The following is a 20,480-nucleotide window of genomic DNA, read 5'->3' on the forward strand; positions in this document are numbered from 1 at the left end:
AAAATTATACCTCACGACTCCATTCGTTCCTCGGTATAGAAAGCACAGGCAGGTTTGCACATAAATTCACAGAACAAATGTGTGGGAGAATGGGTATACTTCCTATTTTTTTAAATTTATACCATTCAGGAATTGGGAAATCGTAATATATCAAACAATTCTCAGAGAATTTCCAATTCGATTGGTATGCAAATCGTTATCCGTTCATCCGTCAGCATTCGTTGACAGCAAACATAGTTATTAACGTTAAAACTATTCCATAAAAATTTTATTTGACCAAATTTTAATCGTTCCCCCTTTATTAACAAAAAATTATTATTTAAAATTAGAAAGGGCCACTTTTTTGTTTTAATTTGAAGCAAAAAAAATGCATCAATCGCTGTGTGAAGCAGTGCGAATGCGGCGGCATTGAGTGAGGTTCATAACTTCGCTGTTATTCAAACTTTGAATATCAAAAGCAACAAATTGATGTTCATCACATTCGAAACGATATTCGTTCTGGCATTGATTTTGAGTCAAAAGTCAAAAATAAAAAAAATAGTCAGGCTAGAACCATTTAGAGAACAAAAACGCCAGAGCATAAATAAAACGCACAGCTTGAGCTTAGCGAACTAGTGTGAAGTATTCGAAGAACATACCTCATCAATAAAAACATCGGAATATTGGTTTCGGTACTTTAGGAATGGCAAATTTCACACCAGCGGCAACAAAAGGAAAGGGAGGCTAGCTAAGACGAAACGCTTTGTTGAGGGTGTTATTGGGCTGTTATTGAGTACAGACTCAAGAGCGGAAAGCTTGCTAAAACATTCAAAATGACTTACCATGCGATTTCAAACCGCATCAAGGCCCTGGGTATGATTTCAAAGCAAGGAAATTAGATGTCGTATGAGCTCAGAACATTGAACTCAGTTTTTTTTGTATTGATTCACTTCCTATGACCTTTCCATTGAAATATGTGCTATTTTTCTTTCTACTATTTTTCAAAACGAATATTTGTACTTTATTCATAATCATTATTTTGACCTACAACTAAATTTTTTCATTTCAATATGTTCAAAAGTTTTTTAAGTTGAAAATGGGTCATGTGATATATCAGCCATTCTATGTCAAACCGATATAGTGGTTCTCAGATTTCCATAAAAAGTGGTAGTTTTGTTCTTTATCACAAAATATTAGACTCGTACTTTTTTAATTTTTTCGTTAGGGTGACCATTTCCATTTTAGGGTGGTCCGAAAAATATTTTTTTTCCACTTTTTCCCAAAGATGACTTTTTTTTAAAAATTCATACCACTGAACTGATTTAGATGTTCGACATATCAAATTGAAGCCAATGAGCTAGCCTTTTATTAAGCAATTTTAACATGCAAGAAATATTAATTTTATTTTCGTAACTATTGATTGTATTCGTTTTATTGTTTTCATAGCTTTGGACTAGACGGCGCTATATTTTTTATATTTTTTCTTGCAGGCTGAGGAAATTCATAACATTTGAACTACTAAACCTATTTAGATAATCGATATTATAAATTGAAGCCAATCAGCTTACCTTCTCTGAAAAAATATCACATTTGCGGGAAGATTGGATTCTTGTCGCATAGGTCTAGTCTAGTCACATAGGAATATTGAACAAAGACTTAAAACGTGTTAAATTTGCAAAATAATAACTCAAAAACGAAAGATAACACCTCTCTGATTTTAGGATATATTATGTAAAAAAGCGCCCTCTATCTTTAACCGAGAAAGAAAAAACTAACGAAGAAAACTAACTCATAGGCTTCAATTTGATGTGTCGATCATCTGAATCGGTCCAGTAGTTCAAAAGTTATGATTTTTTTTTAGTGGAAAAAAGGGGGAAAATTTATTTTTTCCAACCATCGGAAAAATCATATCTCTAAAACGAAAAAATAGTATCTCTCAAATCGAGATATGTTATGTAAAAAAGCTCAGCTTTCAAGAAAAAATATAAAAAAATATAGCGCCCTCTAGTCCAAAGCCATGAAAACAATAAAAAACGATTACAATCAATAGTTACATAACTGAGATCCATAGGTTTTGCAAGTTCAATATTTTTTAATAGGCCATTGGCTTCAATTTGATATGTCGAACATCTAAATCAGTTCAGAGGTTCGAAAGTTATGAATTTTTGAAAGAAGTCTTTTTTGGAAAATGATAGAAAACATTGATTTTTCGTACCACCCTAAAATGGAAATGCCTAGCAAAAAATTAAAAAAACACGGGTCTATAGTTTTGCGATAAAGAATAAAATTACCACTTCTGACGAAAATCTGCGAACCACTATATTGGTTTGGCATGGAATGGCTGATTTATTATACTTCCTGTCTCATGATGTTTGGTCTTAAATTCCAATAGTGGCATTAATTATGAATTTGAATTTAAATTCAAATTATTCAACAATTTAACGATTGTAAGATCGAATAATCTATTGAATAAAATAGGAATGCTTTTTTGATATAACTATTCGTTATGCCCTAAGCAGAATGATGTTTAAAATTTGGGTCTTAAACTACATGGTAAGAGGAATTTTTTCGTTCCTACATGTTTTTTTTTGGAAAAGTAGACGGTTCGATATGTTATTATTTCTTCAGATAAGGTTTTATTAATTGAGTTCTTCTGTACATTTGTTATATCGATACAAAAAAAAATCAATGAATGCCGAGTTTCCGTGTTTATGCAAAAATATCAATTTTCAGCAGTTCATAATATATTTTTTCTAATGTGATTTATCTCATATGACGACACATTCACACAGGTGACACACATTGTAAACAAGCAGTTGTTTCTCCAATGACTGGCTTTTTTCTTTCAAGACCGAACGTGGTTTTCTTCTATTTTAGTTCGTGACAACGTTTGATTGATTCGGGAGAAAACATACAAAAAAATAAGAGACTTTTAAATAAAATCAAAACGCGAAATTCACGTAACGATGAAAATTTGAAAGTTGTTGGTACCTTTTGTACCAAACTATAATAAAAATCGAAGTGGGTTGGGCAGCGGCCGATTATCTCAACGTGGAATTGCATTTCAGGACCGCCACACAGAGCATGTAAAGAGTTAAATTTCTAAATTTCTGAAGATTGCTCATTTGGACTACTAATTTTTCGTTTGTTTGATGGATCATCCGTCGATTGGCAGAGAACGATGTTTCACTTTTACAATTTGTTGTCAGAAAAGCAAATGAACTTCACCCTCGGACAACTGACAACTTCCAGTAATAGTTATATGGGTCTACCCCAAGGCTAATATCTCAACACCCTTCTTTATAATTTTTATGTGAAATATATTGACAGTTGTTTGGCAGAAAAATGCACGCAAGACAGCTTGCAGATGATGGGGTGGTTTCCGTCAGAGGTAGAACGCTTGCAAATATCATTGCAATTTTTTTAGTTATTTATGTATTTACCCCCAATCAACTGTATGAAGAAAAAAAATGACGAGAAGGTTGGCTTTAGCAGCATCAAAATAAAGTTATCTGAGCTATATTTCCGAGATCTTCTTTATGCTTCGATATAACGTACAATTTTGAAATTGAAATTTTCGTTATATCGGAGTTTTCCTGAAGCTAACGACGAACAAAACTCTGAATAATGTTTGAAAATTGCTGAAAATCAAAATATTTCAACGTAGAACTACAAAATTATTTCACACATTTCGCTTTTTCATTACTTCGGATATTGTTTTAGAATATAACGAAATGTGAAAAATTACTTTTATTTTTTTTTATTGTAACGATGGTTTTGTCACTTGAGGCCCTGGTTCTACGGTTTCCTTACAGTCATGCTAACAAATGTATCAAAAAAAAAGTTTACTGCTCTGAGTGTTCAACGAAAAAGGCGGTTTTCCGCAGCATATGCACTATTTATAACCTTGGCTTGCACTTTTGTATGCGCAATGTATCGGTTAATAAAATTATGTTTTCTGTCCTTGTTCGCATTATACTAAATACGCTGAAAAGTCCCGGGTATTTTAAACAGATGGCGCCACAAAAAATGAACAAGATTCATTTCGAGAGGTTCATCTGTCATTGGCTTTTGTGTGAAGTTTCATGACATTTCGTTTTTTCCTTCACAAACTACAGTTGTTTAAGTGTCACTACCTGAGCATTCGTATAGAAAATGGAAAAAGAGGAATATCGCATTTTGATCAAACATTGTTTTTTGATGGGAAAAACTCCTGAACAATGTATGCAATGGTTGACGAAATGTTATTCCACTTCTGCGCCTTCGAAAACAACAGTTTATCGGTGGTTTAGTAAATTTAAAATGGGCCGTACAAGCACCGCAGATGCACCTCGCTCTGGAAGGCCAAAAGAGGCTACAGAAATCCAGAAATCGTAAAACAAGTGCATCGACTCGTTTTGGACGATCGTAAAGTGAAGTTACGTGAGTTAACTGAGGCCGTAGCAATTTCAAAAGAACGAGTGGGATACATTTTAGACATGAAAAAGCTATTTGCGCGATGGGTGCCGCGTTTGCTGACCGTCGACCAAAAGCATCGGCGCGTTGATGATTCAACAGCCAGTTTGACGTTGTTGATGCGTAATGAAGTGGATTTCTTTCGACGTTTTGTGACAATTGATGAAACGTGGATTCATTACCGCACTCCTGAGCCCGATAGGCAAATTGCAGAGCGGCACCGAGGAATATTTCGAAGACTTAGACGTTTCGTACTACAGAAAGTGAATCGAAATGTTGGAAACTCACTATAGAGCAATTCCACCCCAAATCAGTCGGCTGTTGACACGACCCTCTCCGATTTTTTTAAACTCGGCATGAGAACGCTTAGTCCTAGGATAAAACGAAATATACAGTTTTTCATGTTGAATTGCATGAAGATTCCATTTTTCGTGTTATTTTTCTTAAATATTTACGCTTTCACAAAGTACAGGCAAACCTTTTTTTGTGCGTGGGATAGGGACCGCACAAAAAAGTCGCATAAAAAATTGTGCAAAACTTCACCACCAGCTTGAAAAAATCGTGTTCGGTACACATTTTGAAGAAAAAAACTTTTTTTGTGCGGTAGATAGGGACCGCATAAAAAAGTTTCCCTCAAGAAAATAACTCAAATCCGCGCCGTTCACCGTTCAATTTCCTTTTGTTTCCCTGCTTTGCGATGGGACACTTTGTATTTTCAGTTGCGCGTGGCTGTTTTGTGCTTTTAGTTGCATGTCGAAACGTGTTACTGTTAGAAATCATGTCATGCAAAAACTTCGAAAAATTTAGATCATTAGATGATAGGAGGGGAATGATTTCAGAAATGGATAATTGGAACGCAAATATGCTTTTTTCACACTGAAATGCATATAAACCATCGAAAAAAACTAAATGGACGATAACTTCGTTTTCATACACCGCACAAAAAAATGCACAAAAATAACCGCACAAAAACAGGTTTTACTGTATTGAAATTTGAAAAAACATTCAAAAATTTTTATCTCCATTTTGGTGAGTTTCCACGGCACCACTATACGCCAAACTGTGTTAAATTGAATGGACTTTCCAATTAAAATATACAAAAAATATCGAAAAAGAGGGGGGAATCTTGTTTTGAGATATAAAAGTTTAAAATATTAAATTTCATTTTTGAGATTTTTTAACAGTACATTTAAAATGTAATTTTTCAAAATGGTTCATCTATTTTCCAACAACTTTCTCATACATCATATTTTAATCAGACATCTGAGTTTTGATTTACAATTTTTTGAAAGTAAGATCAATGATTTTGATTACGCTCTTTTAAAAATCAGTCATAATTAAAACTGGTCATATGATAATAAAAATTGTGATTTTAGGTAGTGTCTATCATTTTTATCAAATTTCAATAGAATCGAAGAGAGTCGCGTCAAAATTTGCTGTTTTTCGGCTGATTTGGGGTGGAATTGCTCTATACCAAATGTATTGCCCTCGGAGAAAACTATGTTGAGGAATAAATACAAAAAATAAAATAAAATGCAAAAAAAAAATATTGTTTCCATTAAAAAAACCCGGGGCTTTTCAGCTCATGTAGTACTTTCTTTTTCCTACATATGGCATATTCCTTATACTGTATAATTTGACCTAATCTTTCCTGAGAAGGAACGAATAACTGTTCCTCTAAAAAACCGCAATTTTTAAATTTACTTCCTGTTAAATTCATGAGCAACGGGCGTTCAAAATGTGTATTGAACCCATCATAACATGCAGATATGTGAAAAAAAATTATAGGAGGTTGTGTTCAAGACACGACCGCATTGTTGACGTAGAACTAGGCTGTGGTTTAATTCAAGTCACTTGTTTATAACTGCGGATATTATTTTATAATGCTACGAAAATTTTAAAATAACCATTCTACCGGTTTGGTCACCCTAGAATGTTTTTTTTATTGTAGAATCATTTGACGATAATTGTTTGATGATTCATTCATGTGCTCGCAGAACAATACATGCTCGAGATAAGCGCAGCTTTCATCCTTGGTGGAGAAAGTTTTGCTAGTGGCAAGCGAAACCAAATCACATGCAAAATTCCAGAAAATTTACTTTCTTGCTGACTGAATAAACGAAATAAACTCTATCGGTTAATCTCAACAACCTCGAAAAGAGAAGTACTGCTTCATTATTATCAAGATTAGCGCAAATGCAATCCTAGTTGGAAGCAGTTTTGCGACTGGCACACGAACCCAAATGAATTAATAACTTATTCCCCAAACGATTTTTTGGAGCACAACCTTAACACCTGTTATACCATAGCGTCAGTTCAATGCATTGATGACAGAAAATAAACAATGTTAACTGCTTGTAAAAAGGCTCAATATTTGCCTCAGCAGAGATTCATTACTAACACCCTAGCGTCTTGTTTATATTTATCATTACAACTGCATAATTTGCAACACAAAACAATCGTCAATCATAGCATAAAAATTAGGCGATTGTTGCATCGTTACAGGGCCAATGCACACGGGAGTAGATACAAATGGGGTTTCAGCGTAGCGAAGATGCACCATTTTAACGTATGGGTTATGGAGCACGATTTCGGCCCCACGTCGATTTCCTCACGAAGAATGAAAGTTCGCCTCAGCGAGATCCACTATTTATTTTTTTTATTATTAAATTCGTTTATTTTTACAGGCTCAGTTACATAAGTTTAAAGGAGCCGAATTCTTACAGATCCACTATTTATACTCTAGGCAAATATTCCCCTTCGTTCTTCTTCTTTTCCTTTGTTCACGGGGACTTTACATCTCACGATTTCCCCTTCGTTGCTCGTTATTGACAGCTATGTTCGGGAAAGTACACCAATGGACAGAACAAATGTATGAGGAAATAGGAATGCTTCCAATTCTCATCAATTTAAACCATATACAGTCAATTAGATTGTAATGTATAGCATATCAAACAAATCTCAGGGAATGTCCGATTGGTTTGGTATGTAAATCGCCAAAATCCGTTCGCGGCAAAAATAGTTTTTAACGTTAACTTTATTTCATAAAAACGTGACCTGTTTTCCGATTTGGCAACATTAATGAAAGACGTAGTTCTACGTCAAAAATGAACTTGCATACAAGGCAACCACTTTCCATTCGCGCGCCTCATCTAAACACAAAAACAATTGGTTTCGTGGATATTCATCTGACTGAAAGCGTCGTATTTCACTGTTTCTCGGCCGTAAGCCCTCCCCGAGGCGCTTAGTGGTGGAGAGCAAATGATGCTCGCTCGTGGCTAACTTGATCTAGCTGTGTGTCACGGGAACGAGACATGGTGCAATTCTTTGCTCGATTACACTTTCGCTGTCATTACTCAACATCATTCGAAGGCACCCGCCGCGTTGCCTTGCCTTGCCCAAGCGATGGGAAGCACTCAAACACAAGACACGAGAGTGCAAGGCATCACAACAAATCGCGTCCTTTGGTCGGGGAAATCACTCACTGGAAATGGAGTTGGAGCCCACGAGCCCTCATCACTCGCCTTGCGAGTGAGAGATCCCAGACACACACACACACACACACGGAGAGTGAGTCCACGGATTCCTTTCCGCCCGGTTGATAAGAGCACCTTCAGATGATGATAACCAGCTGGACCAAACCAGCGCAGGAGAGTGATAGCGAACGCGAGAGAGAGAGAGAGAGAAGGCGAAAGAGAACGCGCACAGCATCCAGCCAGACTGTGGTGGCTCCGAGGCCCGTGACAGCGCAACCTTCAGTTTATTAGACCGTTCCGTGCTGAAATGACACGGATTGCTGTTTCCTGCGAAATTCGGGGAAAATTTGTCGCGCGAAAAGTGTACACGAGAGGATTGTCTCTTCCCCCTCGCACAGTTGTGTGATTGACGATAAGGATTTCGGTGCATCACAACAAAACTCGGATTCCGGGGATCGGGAGTGTGTGAATAAAGTGTATAAATATTGTTCTTTTTTTTGCCACGTTCAAAACGTTGGCTTTCCCCGCGGAGGACCAGGTTTAGTGCCGAGTGCAAGTGGTTTTAATTAAAGGATTTCCTTCTTCCTTGTTGAGCAACAAGACAGTGAAACAGCAGATATACCGCGCGCTTCTTGGCAACGGATCAGTGTCAATTGCATCCAAGACTAAGGATTCTCTAGGATTTGGATCGCTTTGTGTGTAATTTGGGATCCATTGTGGAGCTTCTGGGGGGATTGTGCTGAGAACGAGATGACGAAGCGAAGCGTGGCCGGGTTCCATTGATGGGAAGAAGAAATCTTCTGACGGACGGAAAGGTCAGACAAGATAGCAAATGCATTGCGAAGCCCCGCTTGGATGATAATCGTGGGCAACTTTGACGTGAACTTTGGCGAGAATAATATTTGTGTTCGTGTAGAAGAAGTGCGATTAAAGTGCAAACGAGGTTACAGTAGAAGTGTTTGGTTGTGTTTTATCGGTGAAATTTTTTTTCGGCAGTGTTAGAGGGGTGCATAACCGTGCAATGTTTGGTGAACAATTTGTAGTGGGCTGGATGATCCTGCTGGTAGCCACTGGGTATGTCCAGTCGGCTCTCCCCCAGACACAACTGACAAGGGCAAGTAAAGGTAAGAAGCAAGTGTCATAAATAGCGACGAATCCCAGATGAGTCTAATGATGTACATATCGCAGCTAATGCCTCATTGGGAAAGAGCAATTTACTTTCGCATTTCAATCATCACCCATCGAATGAATATTAGAATCTCCTCGTGTCCGTTGCACCGCTTATGCTCGGATCGATCCAAATTGCATCAGATTTTGCATCGCACTCGGCGGCGAGCGGATCCAGTTTTTCCCAGCATCAATAGTGTGGCAGTAGCACCACAGTCCGGTAGCAGAGGCAGCGGGTCCAATGTCCACTTTACATCCATCTCCTGTCGCCAGCACTGCTACTGCCGCTGCCTGTCGCTACCGCTGCACCAAAGCTGTCGAGCAGGCTTCGCACTTAATGACCAATTATGTGCAATAAGTATGCATATGCGCGCAAAACCTGATGGAAACGCGCCTTGCCTTGCCGTCATCCATCAGGTCGACGTCGAGTTGCTCCGCAATGATGTTGGGATAATTCTGCTTTATTGCTGATGTAATGCCGCACACAGCTTGCGTGCAATGACAAAGTTTATCCACCGCTGGCCCTCCCAGGGCGACAGATGGACCGACGAACGGATAGCTCGGAGACCCAAGATTAGATATTAAATCAGCAACTTTTGCTCGCCACGCAACGAATTAAGTCGTCAAAATCGAAAAAGTTTTCCCCAGGCTGTGGGGAAGCAAACGGCGTTTGGCATCGCAAATAATGTCATCTCGTCAGAGAGGTGTTCGTTAGCTGGCTTCTGATGTCTTCGGTTTATAACGGTGTCCATCGTTTCGACCCGAGCCCGGTGTGGTGTGTGATTGTTTCAGTGAACAAATTGGTTGAAAACTGTCGAAAAGAAATTGAGATGAGTAGATTTGAACTGCATGACTCAACCATATTTGGTGAAGCTCTTGTCGCTTGTAATAAAATCGGCTTTAGGTGGTTAAAAAAGTTAAAAAAGTGAAGGTAATTTTATTCTCTTGGCTACCGTTTTGTCTCAAATTCCGAACACTTATTGTTTTGCAAAATTGATTTGAATTATTGATTCAACAGTGCCTTTTTTCCCTTGATTACTATAAAATTGATTTACAAATACATATTTATGGTAAAAAGAAACACTAAAATTATATTCATTTACATTTGTTTCAAATCCCAAACGCCATTTTTGTCCCTGACTCAAATTCCGAACACTGTATGAAAACTAATCTCAATGAAGATTGTTGCATTAAAGATCATTTATTTATCCAAAATATAGCTAAAACTACAACTACAAAAACTTCAGAATTAACGATGATAATGATGATAGTCTCGCCTCCTTCCCCTACAGAGATTAGAGCAGGACGAGTTATCTAAAAGATAATTTAGTTAGTTTTTTCAGCATTGAAATCAGTTAGGCAAACAAAAAAAAACAATGAACTGATTTTATTTACAGATATAAGTTCAAAAAATTGAAATGTCAAATGACAAGCCAATACTCAGACATGTCCGCCTCAGAGCCGATACGGTCCCGACGAGGTCCTTGCAGCCAAGTGGTCCACCAAAGCACAAGCCCAACCACCAGCCTTGTATTGGATTGCCTATGATTATCCTCATCCAGAGAAATCGAGAAAATTTCCTGAACGAAAAATTTCTAGACCGGCCTTTAAAAAACTTTCAATTTAATATCCTTTATATCTGTGTCACGCGCGCCGCTCAAACTTATGTAGACTACTTTTATTTTTTTTAACTAATTGAATATAAAAACAACAAAATAAAAATAAAAATAGTCCATCATCACCAGGATCATGACGGACATAATAGAGAGGACATAAATACAAATTAAAAAAAAAAGATAATTTAAAAAATTAAATAGTTCACATAATATAACCCGTTCAAAAAAAAACTTCGTCAGGTTAATTGAAAACATTAAAAACAAACTGCAAAAAATCCCACATTAAATTATCCGTTCTTATAAAACTTCGTCAGTAACAATCTTCGTCATTAAATTTAAAAATATATCGGTCGGCTGTTAATGAAACACAGCTTTCACGTTGTATTTCACACGTGCTACTCAAATTCTGTAAGTGTTGTTGCACGTTTAATATGTCTTGGCATCGAGTTGGGCACATTTATACCTTTGAAATACAACGAATTTTGTGAGGCTCATGTTAAGAAACTGGGTGTTCTCAATTCATTCGCGTTTCTTGTGTTATAACTGTGAAAGTCACTTCCTCTTTCAACTCGATCACACAATTATCGAGGCAGCAAACCTTTAACTAATTTGGAAATGAACACCATAGTTAAATAAACAATCCTTTGCTTCACGGATAACCATTGCAGAGCGTCTAACATAAAAAATGAGGAAGTGAATCTGTTACATTTTAGTATCAACCGCATTATTTTATTTTGCAAACGCTGTAATTCCTATATTTGTGTTTCATTGGCCAGAAATAAAATGGAAGAGAAAAAGTTTAAATTAAAACAAAATAAAAACAGTTAACAAATATCGTGTAGCAAGTGAAAAACAAATTAATGAAAATTTCAAATTAGCATCGTTGTTGGAAATTAATCAGGCAATCTTTTCTCGCGATTTCGTCTCTCTTCCACCTTGTGGCGCACCAGAGATGCCAGGTTAGAAGACAAGTCTTCATTTTGAAGACATTTGATTTTGTGAATACATTTTGAAGACATTATGAAATATGTGAAGACATTTCAGTATGATAGCATACGTTGATTTTTAGCACTCCTATACTCGCGCATTGGTCTGTCAGACCGAGAAATCAATAATTTGTTCATTTCTCAGAAAATATCAACACTACAACTTTGCGATTCTCTCTAGCCTCGTTATTCGTCGTTCGACATCGTTTAGGGTATCGCATGTGTTGGTACAAATGGGACGTGTGTCACCTTTTTAACACTTTCGGTCTGACACACCGATGCGCGTATAGGAGTAACTTTTTTAGACAAGTGCCTTTTTTCATATTCTAGAATATTGTTGAATGAAATGTTTAAATTAATGTTAGTGGCGTGGAATATTTATTAAATATAATGTATAAGATCATTACCGGACTCCGGACTTATTTGATTTCAGTGCCTTTTGTAACTGGATTGAACGGATCCATATATTAACTATTCGTCGCTAGATTCACGTTCAAAAGCAAAATATAAATGTTGGACTTTCGTATAGTTATTCGCTAAATATAATGGTCATACATATACACACTTGTGAAAGAATTTCACTTGTGGAATAATTGTAAACAGTAAACTATAAATTAATCGATAGCTTATAGTAATTTTTAACAGTTACAGTTTCGGGGATATTTTTTCTAATGGGCAATATCGACAAGAAAAAGAAAAGGAAGTTCCTAGAATTCCTTTAATATCATCTTTTATGCCCCATCTAAAAAAAGACATTAATTCTTAGTTTACCAAGAAAACAGAGACAAAGAATATTAGAGATATGCAAATTTTATATTCCAGAACCTTTATCATCTGGTAATTACCTAGAAGGTCGTTATACATTCTTTTCTTCGATAAAAGACCTGAAAAACACGCAACAATTGCATGAAATGTAAAAAATATGTTTATTTCGAGTATGCAGTTATGCTATGTTCTGATTCTTACTCCAATGAAACCACAATCGATTAATACGTTTTTATGTACTTTTATGCTCTTTATACTTCCATGAATTATATTCAGTTGTTTACTTTTAATTAATAATAGTGAAAAATTCGAATTTCGTTATTTGTGTTAGAGTATCAAAAATTACTCTATTTTGATGAGGCTGACTATTAAAGCATAATAAAGACGAAGAAAACATATGTTTTGGAGTTTTTGCATTCAATCATACCCTCTTCTTCAAATAAATGCCAACAAAGCCTGAAAAATGCACAATGGCAACAATAAAAAGAAGTTCAATTTTCGGTCTGTGACACCGTGCGTGAGTATACGTGTTACGATTTTGCACGCAAGTACAGGAGGGTAAATGATATTATTTCCATGAAATTCTAACTATTGGCCGAAAATATCGGAAAAAAGTAGGGCTTTAGTCTCAAGGAACGAACGGTATCGTCTCTAGAAGACATTAGTTCATTTGCACTCGTAAATTCGAATGATTATGACATTGCATTGCTATTATTTTGGACCTATACTATACAATAGATTAACCTAGATCTTTCAAACGACCACTTCACAAAATCGAAGGGTTTTCCGGTTACACACCTTTTCAACATTTAGTTTCATGGATATGGTTTGAGTTGCAACCAAAACTTCAAAGCTGAAGTGAACGAATAGAGTTACCGATATTATGGTGAAAAAAATTGAGACATTTTCTCGTACCGTGTGAAGACATTTGAAAATAATCACCTAGTATCCCTGCGGCGCAAAACCGGTTTCTTGCTTGCATTTGTTTTGATGACATTTGTACCGTCCGCCCCAAAGTGTGTAGAAATAACCTCCAGGTATACTACATTACTCGATGCATTATTGTGACTTCTGATATTCAATGTGAAGGTTTATTATATTTAATGAAAATTTTATCGAAGCATCGAAGCATAATAAAGAACTCAGAAACGTAGCTTACATTACTTTATTGTGTTGCTGTTTGGGTAAGGTTAATGAATAAATTCAACTAGAAGACGAAGCCAGTCCTTCTCATGATGTTTCCTTTCGTACAATTAATTAAAGCTTGATTCATCTAGAATCCGGAATCACAAAACCAGTTGTATTTCGAGATTGGTTAAAAGTACAACACATTTTTTGGTATTAAAATACAAACAATGTATTCATGTATTGTTCCTTCAGAAAAAAAATCCAATAAATTGTTCCGTCACGCTTTGAAAATGAGTATCGAGTGACGTTATATCGAGGGTACGACCATCGAAGTTCCTCTGTAATATTTTTTTAAAACAAGACTAGCACATTGGCTTCAATTTAATTTATTCAATTTAATTCAAAAGTTATGATTTTTTTTATGGAATTTTTTTTTCGGACGATCGATTAATTTTGTAAAGTCATAACTCAAGAACAAAAAATAACGCCTCTCTGATTTTAAGATATGTTATGTAAAAAATCCTCAGATTTCAAGAAAAAATATGAAAATATATAGCGCCCTTGGTTCCGAGACTATGAAAACTATAAAAAATAAAAAAATCAATAATTACGAAAATGAAATTAAATTTTTCTCGGAAGTGCAGTATTTTTTTTTTGCGATAAAGTACATAATTACCACTTTTCACGAAAATTTAAGCACCACTATATCGGTATATAAAGCCATCCCATGCCAAACCGATATAGTGGTTCTCAGGTTTCCATGAAAAGTGGAAGCTTGTTCTTTATAGCAAAATATTAGACCTGTTTTTTTTATTTTTTTCGTGACCATTTCCATTTCCAAAAATGACTTTTTTCAAAAAATTATAACTTTTGAATCACTGAACCAATTTAAATGATCGACATATCAAATAGAATGAGCTAGCCTTTTGTTACAAAATATTGAACTTGCAAAAACAATGGATTTTGTTTTCGTAATTATTGATTGTAGTTGTTTTGTTGTTGTTTTCATGGCTTTGCCTAGAGGGCACTATATTTTTTATATTTTTACTTGAAAGCTGAGGATTTTTTAAACAATATATCTCGATATCAGAGATGCTATTTTTTTCGTTTTTGAGATATCATCTACAAAATCGTCGAACTATATTTACCTCTAACCAAAAGTTGAGGAAGTTAAACTTTTGATTTAATCGAATCGAAAACCATTATTCTGAAATCGGATAGCAAACCTTTCAACACTCATATGATACTATGACTTTTTTTTAAATAGAATGTTCCCAAAGCTTGCTTTAGACTTTCAGAAGAAGGGAAAAGAGATCTGCATGGTGGAGTACGATTACGAGTTTGAGTCACTGTTTATCAAGACAAACATTTTGCGATGTAAAACTTGTCAATATCTTGATCCTATTCAAAGTTATTGGTGTTTTTTTTTCCCTAAAAGCTCTTGTTCTCAAATTGTAATCTCGAATATAAAAAATAAAATATTTTTGAAACATCTACCTTATTCAAAGTCGAGTGTGCCTTTTAAAACCCCGCCAACAAACGTTTTTCATGTTTGCCTCAGAAAGAGCGACAAACAAATGAAACGAGCCTATTTTGAGGAAAAAATTTATAACTTTGAGTAGGATCAAGATATTTACAAGTTCTGCATCGCAAAATGTTTGTCTAAGTAAAAAATAAAAGTTGTCCGAAGATAGTTTTCATGTAAAATTTGAAATGTAAAAGTAAGAGAAAAAAATTTGTTTTTCATAGTCACCCTGTTCACCTCTATTTATAAAGATAAGAAAATTAATTTTTTGATTCCATCAAAAATTTTGGTTATCCTTTTTTTTTATAGCTCAAAAGCAGTCATAAGCAGGACTCGGCAAAGTCATATTCAACTGAGGATAGACAGGGGACCATGGAGCTCTTGGCCTTCACACTCAATCGTAAATGAGTTTTTGCTTTTTCCAGCAGTTTCTCTGTTAACATAAATCAAAAAGCAATTCGGGCCCTTTCGTCGCCTTCTGCTCTACGACGGTTCGCGTTCGTTTTTGAATCAAAAGAAGATGATTGTTGTTCTGCTACAGAGAGAGAAAAGAGAAGGAATAAGAGTGAGGGAGAGAGAGAGAAAAAAGAGAAAGAGAAGGAGAAAAAGAGAGAAAAAGAGATAGAAAGAGAGAGAGAAAAAAGAGAAAGAAAAGGAGAAAAAGAGAGAAAAAGAGATAGAAAGAGAGAGAAAGAGAGAGTAAGCTTTTCTGCCTTTCTCCCTCTTTGTCTCTCTCTTTCTTTTTCTCTGTTTCTTTATTCGTCTTTTTCTCCCTCTCTCTCTCTTCTTCTTTTGCTCTCTCTTTCAAGACCTTGGAAACGGCCATTTGTAAAACTTTATGTGAACCCTTAGGCTAAACCCTTTGAGGCACATAATTTTAGAAAATAAAAATACCCATGTTACACAAAAATTTTGCATCATTCAAAATTTAGTTATTATGAAATTATTATTTAAATTTTGTTGCCATATGTTGATGAACCTTGCTAACGTAATCGAATATATTTTTCTGACATTTGCTAATGGTGCTGCCAACTACTTTAAATATGAAAGTTCCGAAAAAAAATATGAGCACGCAGCTATTCTAATATTTCTAGGTGGATCAAAAATTGTCCCACCATGCGTTATTACGCATCAAAAAGGTGGGACATTTTGAATACCACCGTGTCCCAAGGGGTTAAAAAAAGATTATTAAAAGCTCACTGGCTGGAGCAAGACTGACATTGTGCCTTCTTTTTATCCTTTGTATTATAGAAACTGTCAGCTCCATTCGCCATTAGACTTGAAAAGGCCATTTAGAAGATAATAACCAACTTTCGCGTAGCTCTTGGAAAAGCTATTAACACGTTGAGCCCTAGAGTCCCTAGAGGCCGACGTAGAGCTTTTTGGTAGGAAAGCGCTGACTGACTAGGACTGACAGTTACTATATAAGAAAATAAAAATATATACCGTTTGTTGTCGGATGTTGTATTAAATTTGGCTACACTCTAGCCGAGTTCTATTTCCTATTTATGCGATAAGTATCCTTTGGAGCTGGGACCAACACTGATATTGTGCAAACGCTCTTGATGTGGGTTAAACGGAAAGCGCAGCACGAACAATTCAATGCTCAAAGTTTTGAAAATCATCCTCAGCCTCAAGATAGACTGTCGACTTCTCGCTAACAGGTTGCAAGACTAGAATAAAAATCTTTCTTTTGTTTGTATTATAGAGGCCTTCAATTCCAGTTCATTTGCCTCTAGGCTAGAAAAAGGTCAATGAGAAGATCATTTTATGTTACTTTCCTACATGACTACGAATTCAGAAAGTATTGAAAATTAATAAATTTTCAAAAATTCATATTTTCATTTGGTGAGTTTGCTACGACACCACTGTATGTCAAATTTTGGTGAATTGGAAAGGTATTCCAATAAAAATGCACAAAAAATATCATAGGAAAGGTTTTTTGAGATATAGAAGATTTTAATATAAAATTAAATTTTTGAGTGAGATTTTTTGAAAGTGCATTTTAAATGTTATTTTTCCTAAATATTAATTTCATCATTAGTTTTCCATGTAATTCATCATATACGATTTAGCATGTGTAAAATTATACAAGTTTGTTTCTATTTATTTTTATTTTTTTTGAAACTCCATTAATGGTTATGAACAAGTACTATGCATCCAACAGTACGATTCAAAATTTCATGAAAATATAAAAAAAATCAATTCAGCTCAGAAAAGTGCTACACACAAAGCGCTTCTGTCCCGACACTATCCGATTTGTGTGCATCATTTTTCATATTGGCTCCGTATGTCTTCATGATACTAGCTATCCAATATATAACTTCTCATTTTCATATGCTCAATTCCAATGAAACTATATGGTTTGAAAGCGTATCCTAATTGATGAACCTTCTGTTCAGAAATAAACCTTAACTTTGATCGAAAAGGCCTGGCCGGGTAAGGGAGTAAAAGTATAGCAAATATTGTATAGGATATTAAATTAGAAATTGTGGTGGTTTTTTTGAACCCCTATGTGGCTTAACATAGGATCTATAGTGAAAAACGTACTTTTTCGTTTATTTCACGCCATCCTCAAAAGCTTCGAGATAAAATTTTGAAAAAAAAATGCTGAATGTGCATCTCACTAAGGTGTATCAAAAAAAAAACTATAAAAAAAATTCATCAAAAATTGAATCACTAAAAAAAATTGAAATTTTGGTGTTAAATTTTAAGAGCATTGCGAGACACAAAAAAAAAGTTCTTCATTTCTATTTTTATTTTGTAAGATTAAAATAAAAAAATAATAATAATTTGGATTTTTTAGGTGTTCTTATCATTAATCCGAATAATCTTCCCACAAAGACTTTATTTTTTCTCACAGAGCTCTATCGTACTGCTAATGAATTTGGTAAACCATCTAAATCCAATGTAAAGATAATCTCATATATTTTAAGATACGAGAAAAAAAAATTCGTACAGCGCAATGCTCTAAATATACCAACAAAATTTAGACATATAAAAAACAAAATTTGAATAAATGTTAGAGCAGTACTGGACCTCTAAATAAATTTGAAACGCCATAAAAGTATTTTTTTCTTTTGCGCAATCTTCTTAAAATTTCAAGAAAAAATTGCGCTACATGTGGAAAAAGCAACTCATACTAACGCATTTAAATAAAAATTAGAGTAAAAGTGGGTCTCAAAGTAATTTTTTTTTTTCAAAATTTCTAAGTGCCTGAGAATATATATACTTTTTTTTGTACCGCGAAAAACACTCTAAAAAGTTTGAAAAAAATCACCTATACCTAAAATAGGCGTAGGAAGAAATTTAAATACAAACAAGAGTAGTACTGAATCTCATAATTGAAAAAAAAAAATTTAATTTAAAATAAAAATAAAAATTAATTTAATTTTTTTAGTATTTGTTTTTTTGATGAAAAAATTGTTTGAAAATATTATAATATTGTATTGTTCAGTTTTTTTTTCATATTTTTGTCTCAAAGCTATTGAGAAGGGCGTGAAAAAAACGAAAAGGTGCATTTTTCACTATAGATCTTATGGTGTACCATATAAGAACTCAAATATATGGTACTACTGTCAAAACTTCATATTTAGTACCCTATACAATATTTTCCATACAGCTGGTGATTTGGTTTTGGGGCACTTTTTACTCTCTTACCCGGCCAGGCCCTTTGGTCTTCAATAAAGCTGTTGGAAAATAATGGCGTACACTGAAAAAAAAAAGATAAAATACGCGGTTGAAAGAAACTCAAGATTTAAATAACTTTACTTTTTTTGCAAAGTAAAACTTTCAAGATTTTTTATTTTTTTAAATTGAGAAACTCTTATTTTCTCAAATCGAAACAAAAAATAGTACAAAATAAGATTCATAACACAGAACTCTAACATAACTACTTGTGAATCAATCAATTCATACGGCGCCTCAAATTCATCCTTCCATCAACTAGATCCGAACAGTTTCCTCTTTGTTGAGTTGCATTTATTATCAGTTGTCTACGCTTTGCTAAAATATGATTGATCGGAGTCGCTCGAATGGCGATCGGCGCTGTCTGCTGAACTGAATCTCAATAACTTATCGCAGTCAGCTTCGCTGGAAACAGTGGAAGCAATCAGCTCAATGGTCCGTTTCCGTCTAGAAATGGCGTTTCCTCGTGTTTTATGCTTGTTGGAATGAGTTAAGTTTGCGTGAAAATAAATTTTTGCGTTAAAAATTAACTTGTTGCTCCAACTCCGTTAGTGTGTTTCTTGTTCTAGACCTCTCGAATTGAACCTAATTGAATTGCTGAATAAATTGACATTAAAACGTTTATAGTTACTGAACAATAAGGTGAAACAATATACTCATTTGAAATCAAATTAATAAAGGGTAGAAATGAATGAAACCCAATCAACCCATCGCTTCATTGTGGGTAAGGCACTATCCAGAGGCATAATCGTCGAATCAATGATGATAGCTACCGGTGATGCGGACCCAACGATGGAAGAGTCGTCTACGACGGCAACGTCAACGACGCTGGCTGTGGTCCAACGACGATTGATGCTGCAAAATAATCATCATAATCGAGTTTCCCGCATTTCTCCGGACGGCGCGCCGCGCCTTCCCTTTTCCCGGATGGCTTAAATGGCCTCGTAGTTGTCTGCATCGAGTCTCGCTAGCGAATCCCGGCCGACCTAATGTGTACCGGTGCCCGCTTTCCCGTCCGCTTCATCGTTCGATGGCCGACCCAAGTCATGACTGGGTGAACCTCAAATCCCGTGCACAAACGAAGCACGACTTCACGGACTTGGCGGGGCAGCCAGGAACGTTTCGTTTGCCACCCATCGAAGAAACAATAGATGCCGCGCCACGCTTCGCCTGGCTGAAGGATTACCTTTGGATCGCTTTCGGAGACGGTGAAGTTCGAAGACAAAATCTGGGCTAATCAGAGCTTGACGTGACTTCCTCTGGTTCGATGGAAGCATCACTTTCTCCCCCCGAGTGTGTCTCGCTGTCTCTATTTCACCTTGCACCGAGCAAGACGAGGTTCACTTGAAATGGTTCGTCCCACAATGGGATGCAGGAATGCAGTGAAACTCGTTGTCCAGGAGCAGAAACTGGCTTCTTCATCAGAGCGCAGCTTGATTAATGACTAGTTGCGTAGTAGTTTCATGGTCAATGGCGAACAGGTGAACAGATGATATTTCGATTCACTTTGTTTCGGTTGAAACGGAACAAAAATCGCGGCGGTCAAAACACGATTCACTTTCTGGCCGAGAACTGTCACTCTTCCTTGCAATATTCAAGTGAATAAGTAACAATAAATCTGCTGCTATTCATCCGTTGAGTCGCCCTGAGCAAGTCTCGCCTCGGACGCCCATTTATGTCAACACTGAGAAAAAGG

General features: G+C 35.7%; 1 protein-coding gene across 9 annotated transcripts in view; it reads left to right on the forward strand.

Moving 5' to 3' along the window:
* The window catches only part of LOC129779897 (low-density lipoprotein receptor), an 839,868-nt gene that overhangs the window by 523,998 nt on the left and 295,390 nt on the right, over nt 1-20,480 (forward strand). For 3 of the 9 annotated variants that reach the window (XM_055787658.1, XM_055787659.1, XM_055787657.1), the window contains exon 1: nt 8,184-9,034. The exons of the other annotated variants lie outside the window; for them this stretch is intronic. In XM_055787658.1, coding sequence (XP_055643633.1) covers nt 8,932-9,034 — 103 coding nt within the window. In that variant the 5' untranslated portion in view covers nt 8,184-8,931. Of the gene's footprint in view, nt 1-8,183; nt 9,035-20,480 lie in introns of those variants that run through there. 9 annotated transcript variants of the gene reach the window in all.

This window comes from Toxorhynchites rutilus, chromosome 3 (assembly GCF_029784135.1).
Source record: "Toxorhynchites rutilus septentrionalis strain SRP chromosome 3, ASM2978413v1, whole genome shotgun sequence".
Taxonomy (NCBI): Eukaryota; Metazoa; Arthropoda; class Insecta; order Diptera; family Culicidae; genus Toxorhynchites; species Toxorhynchites rutilus.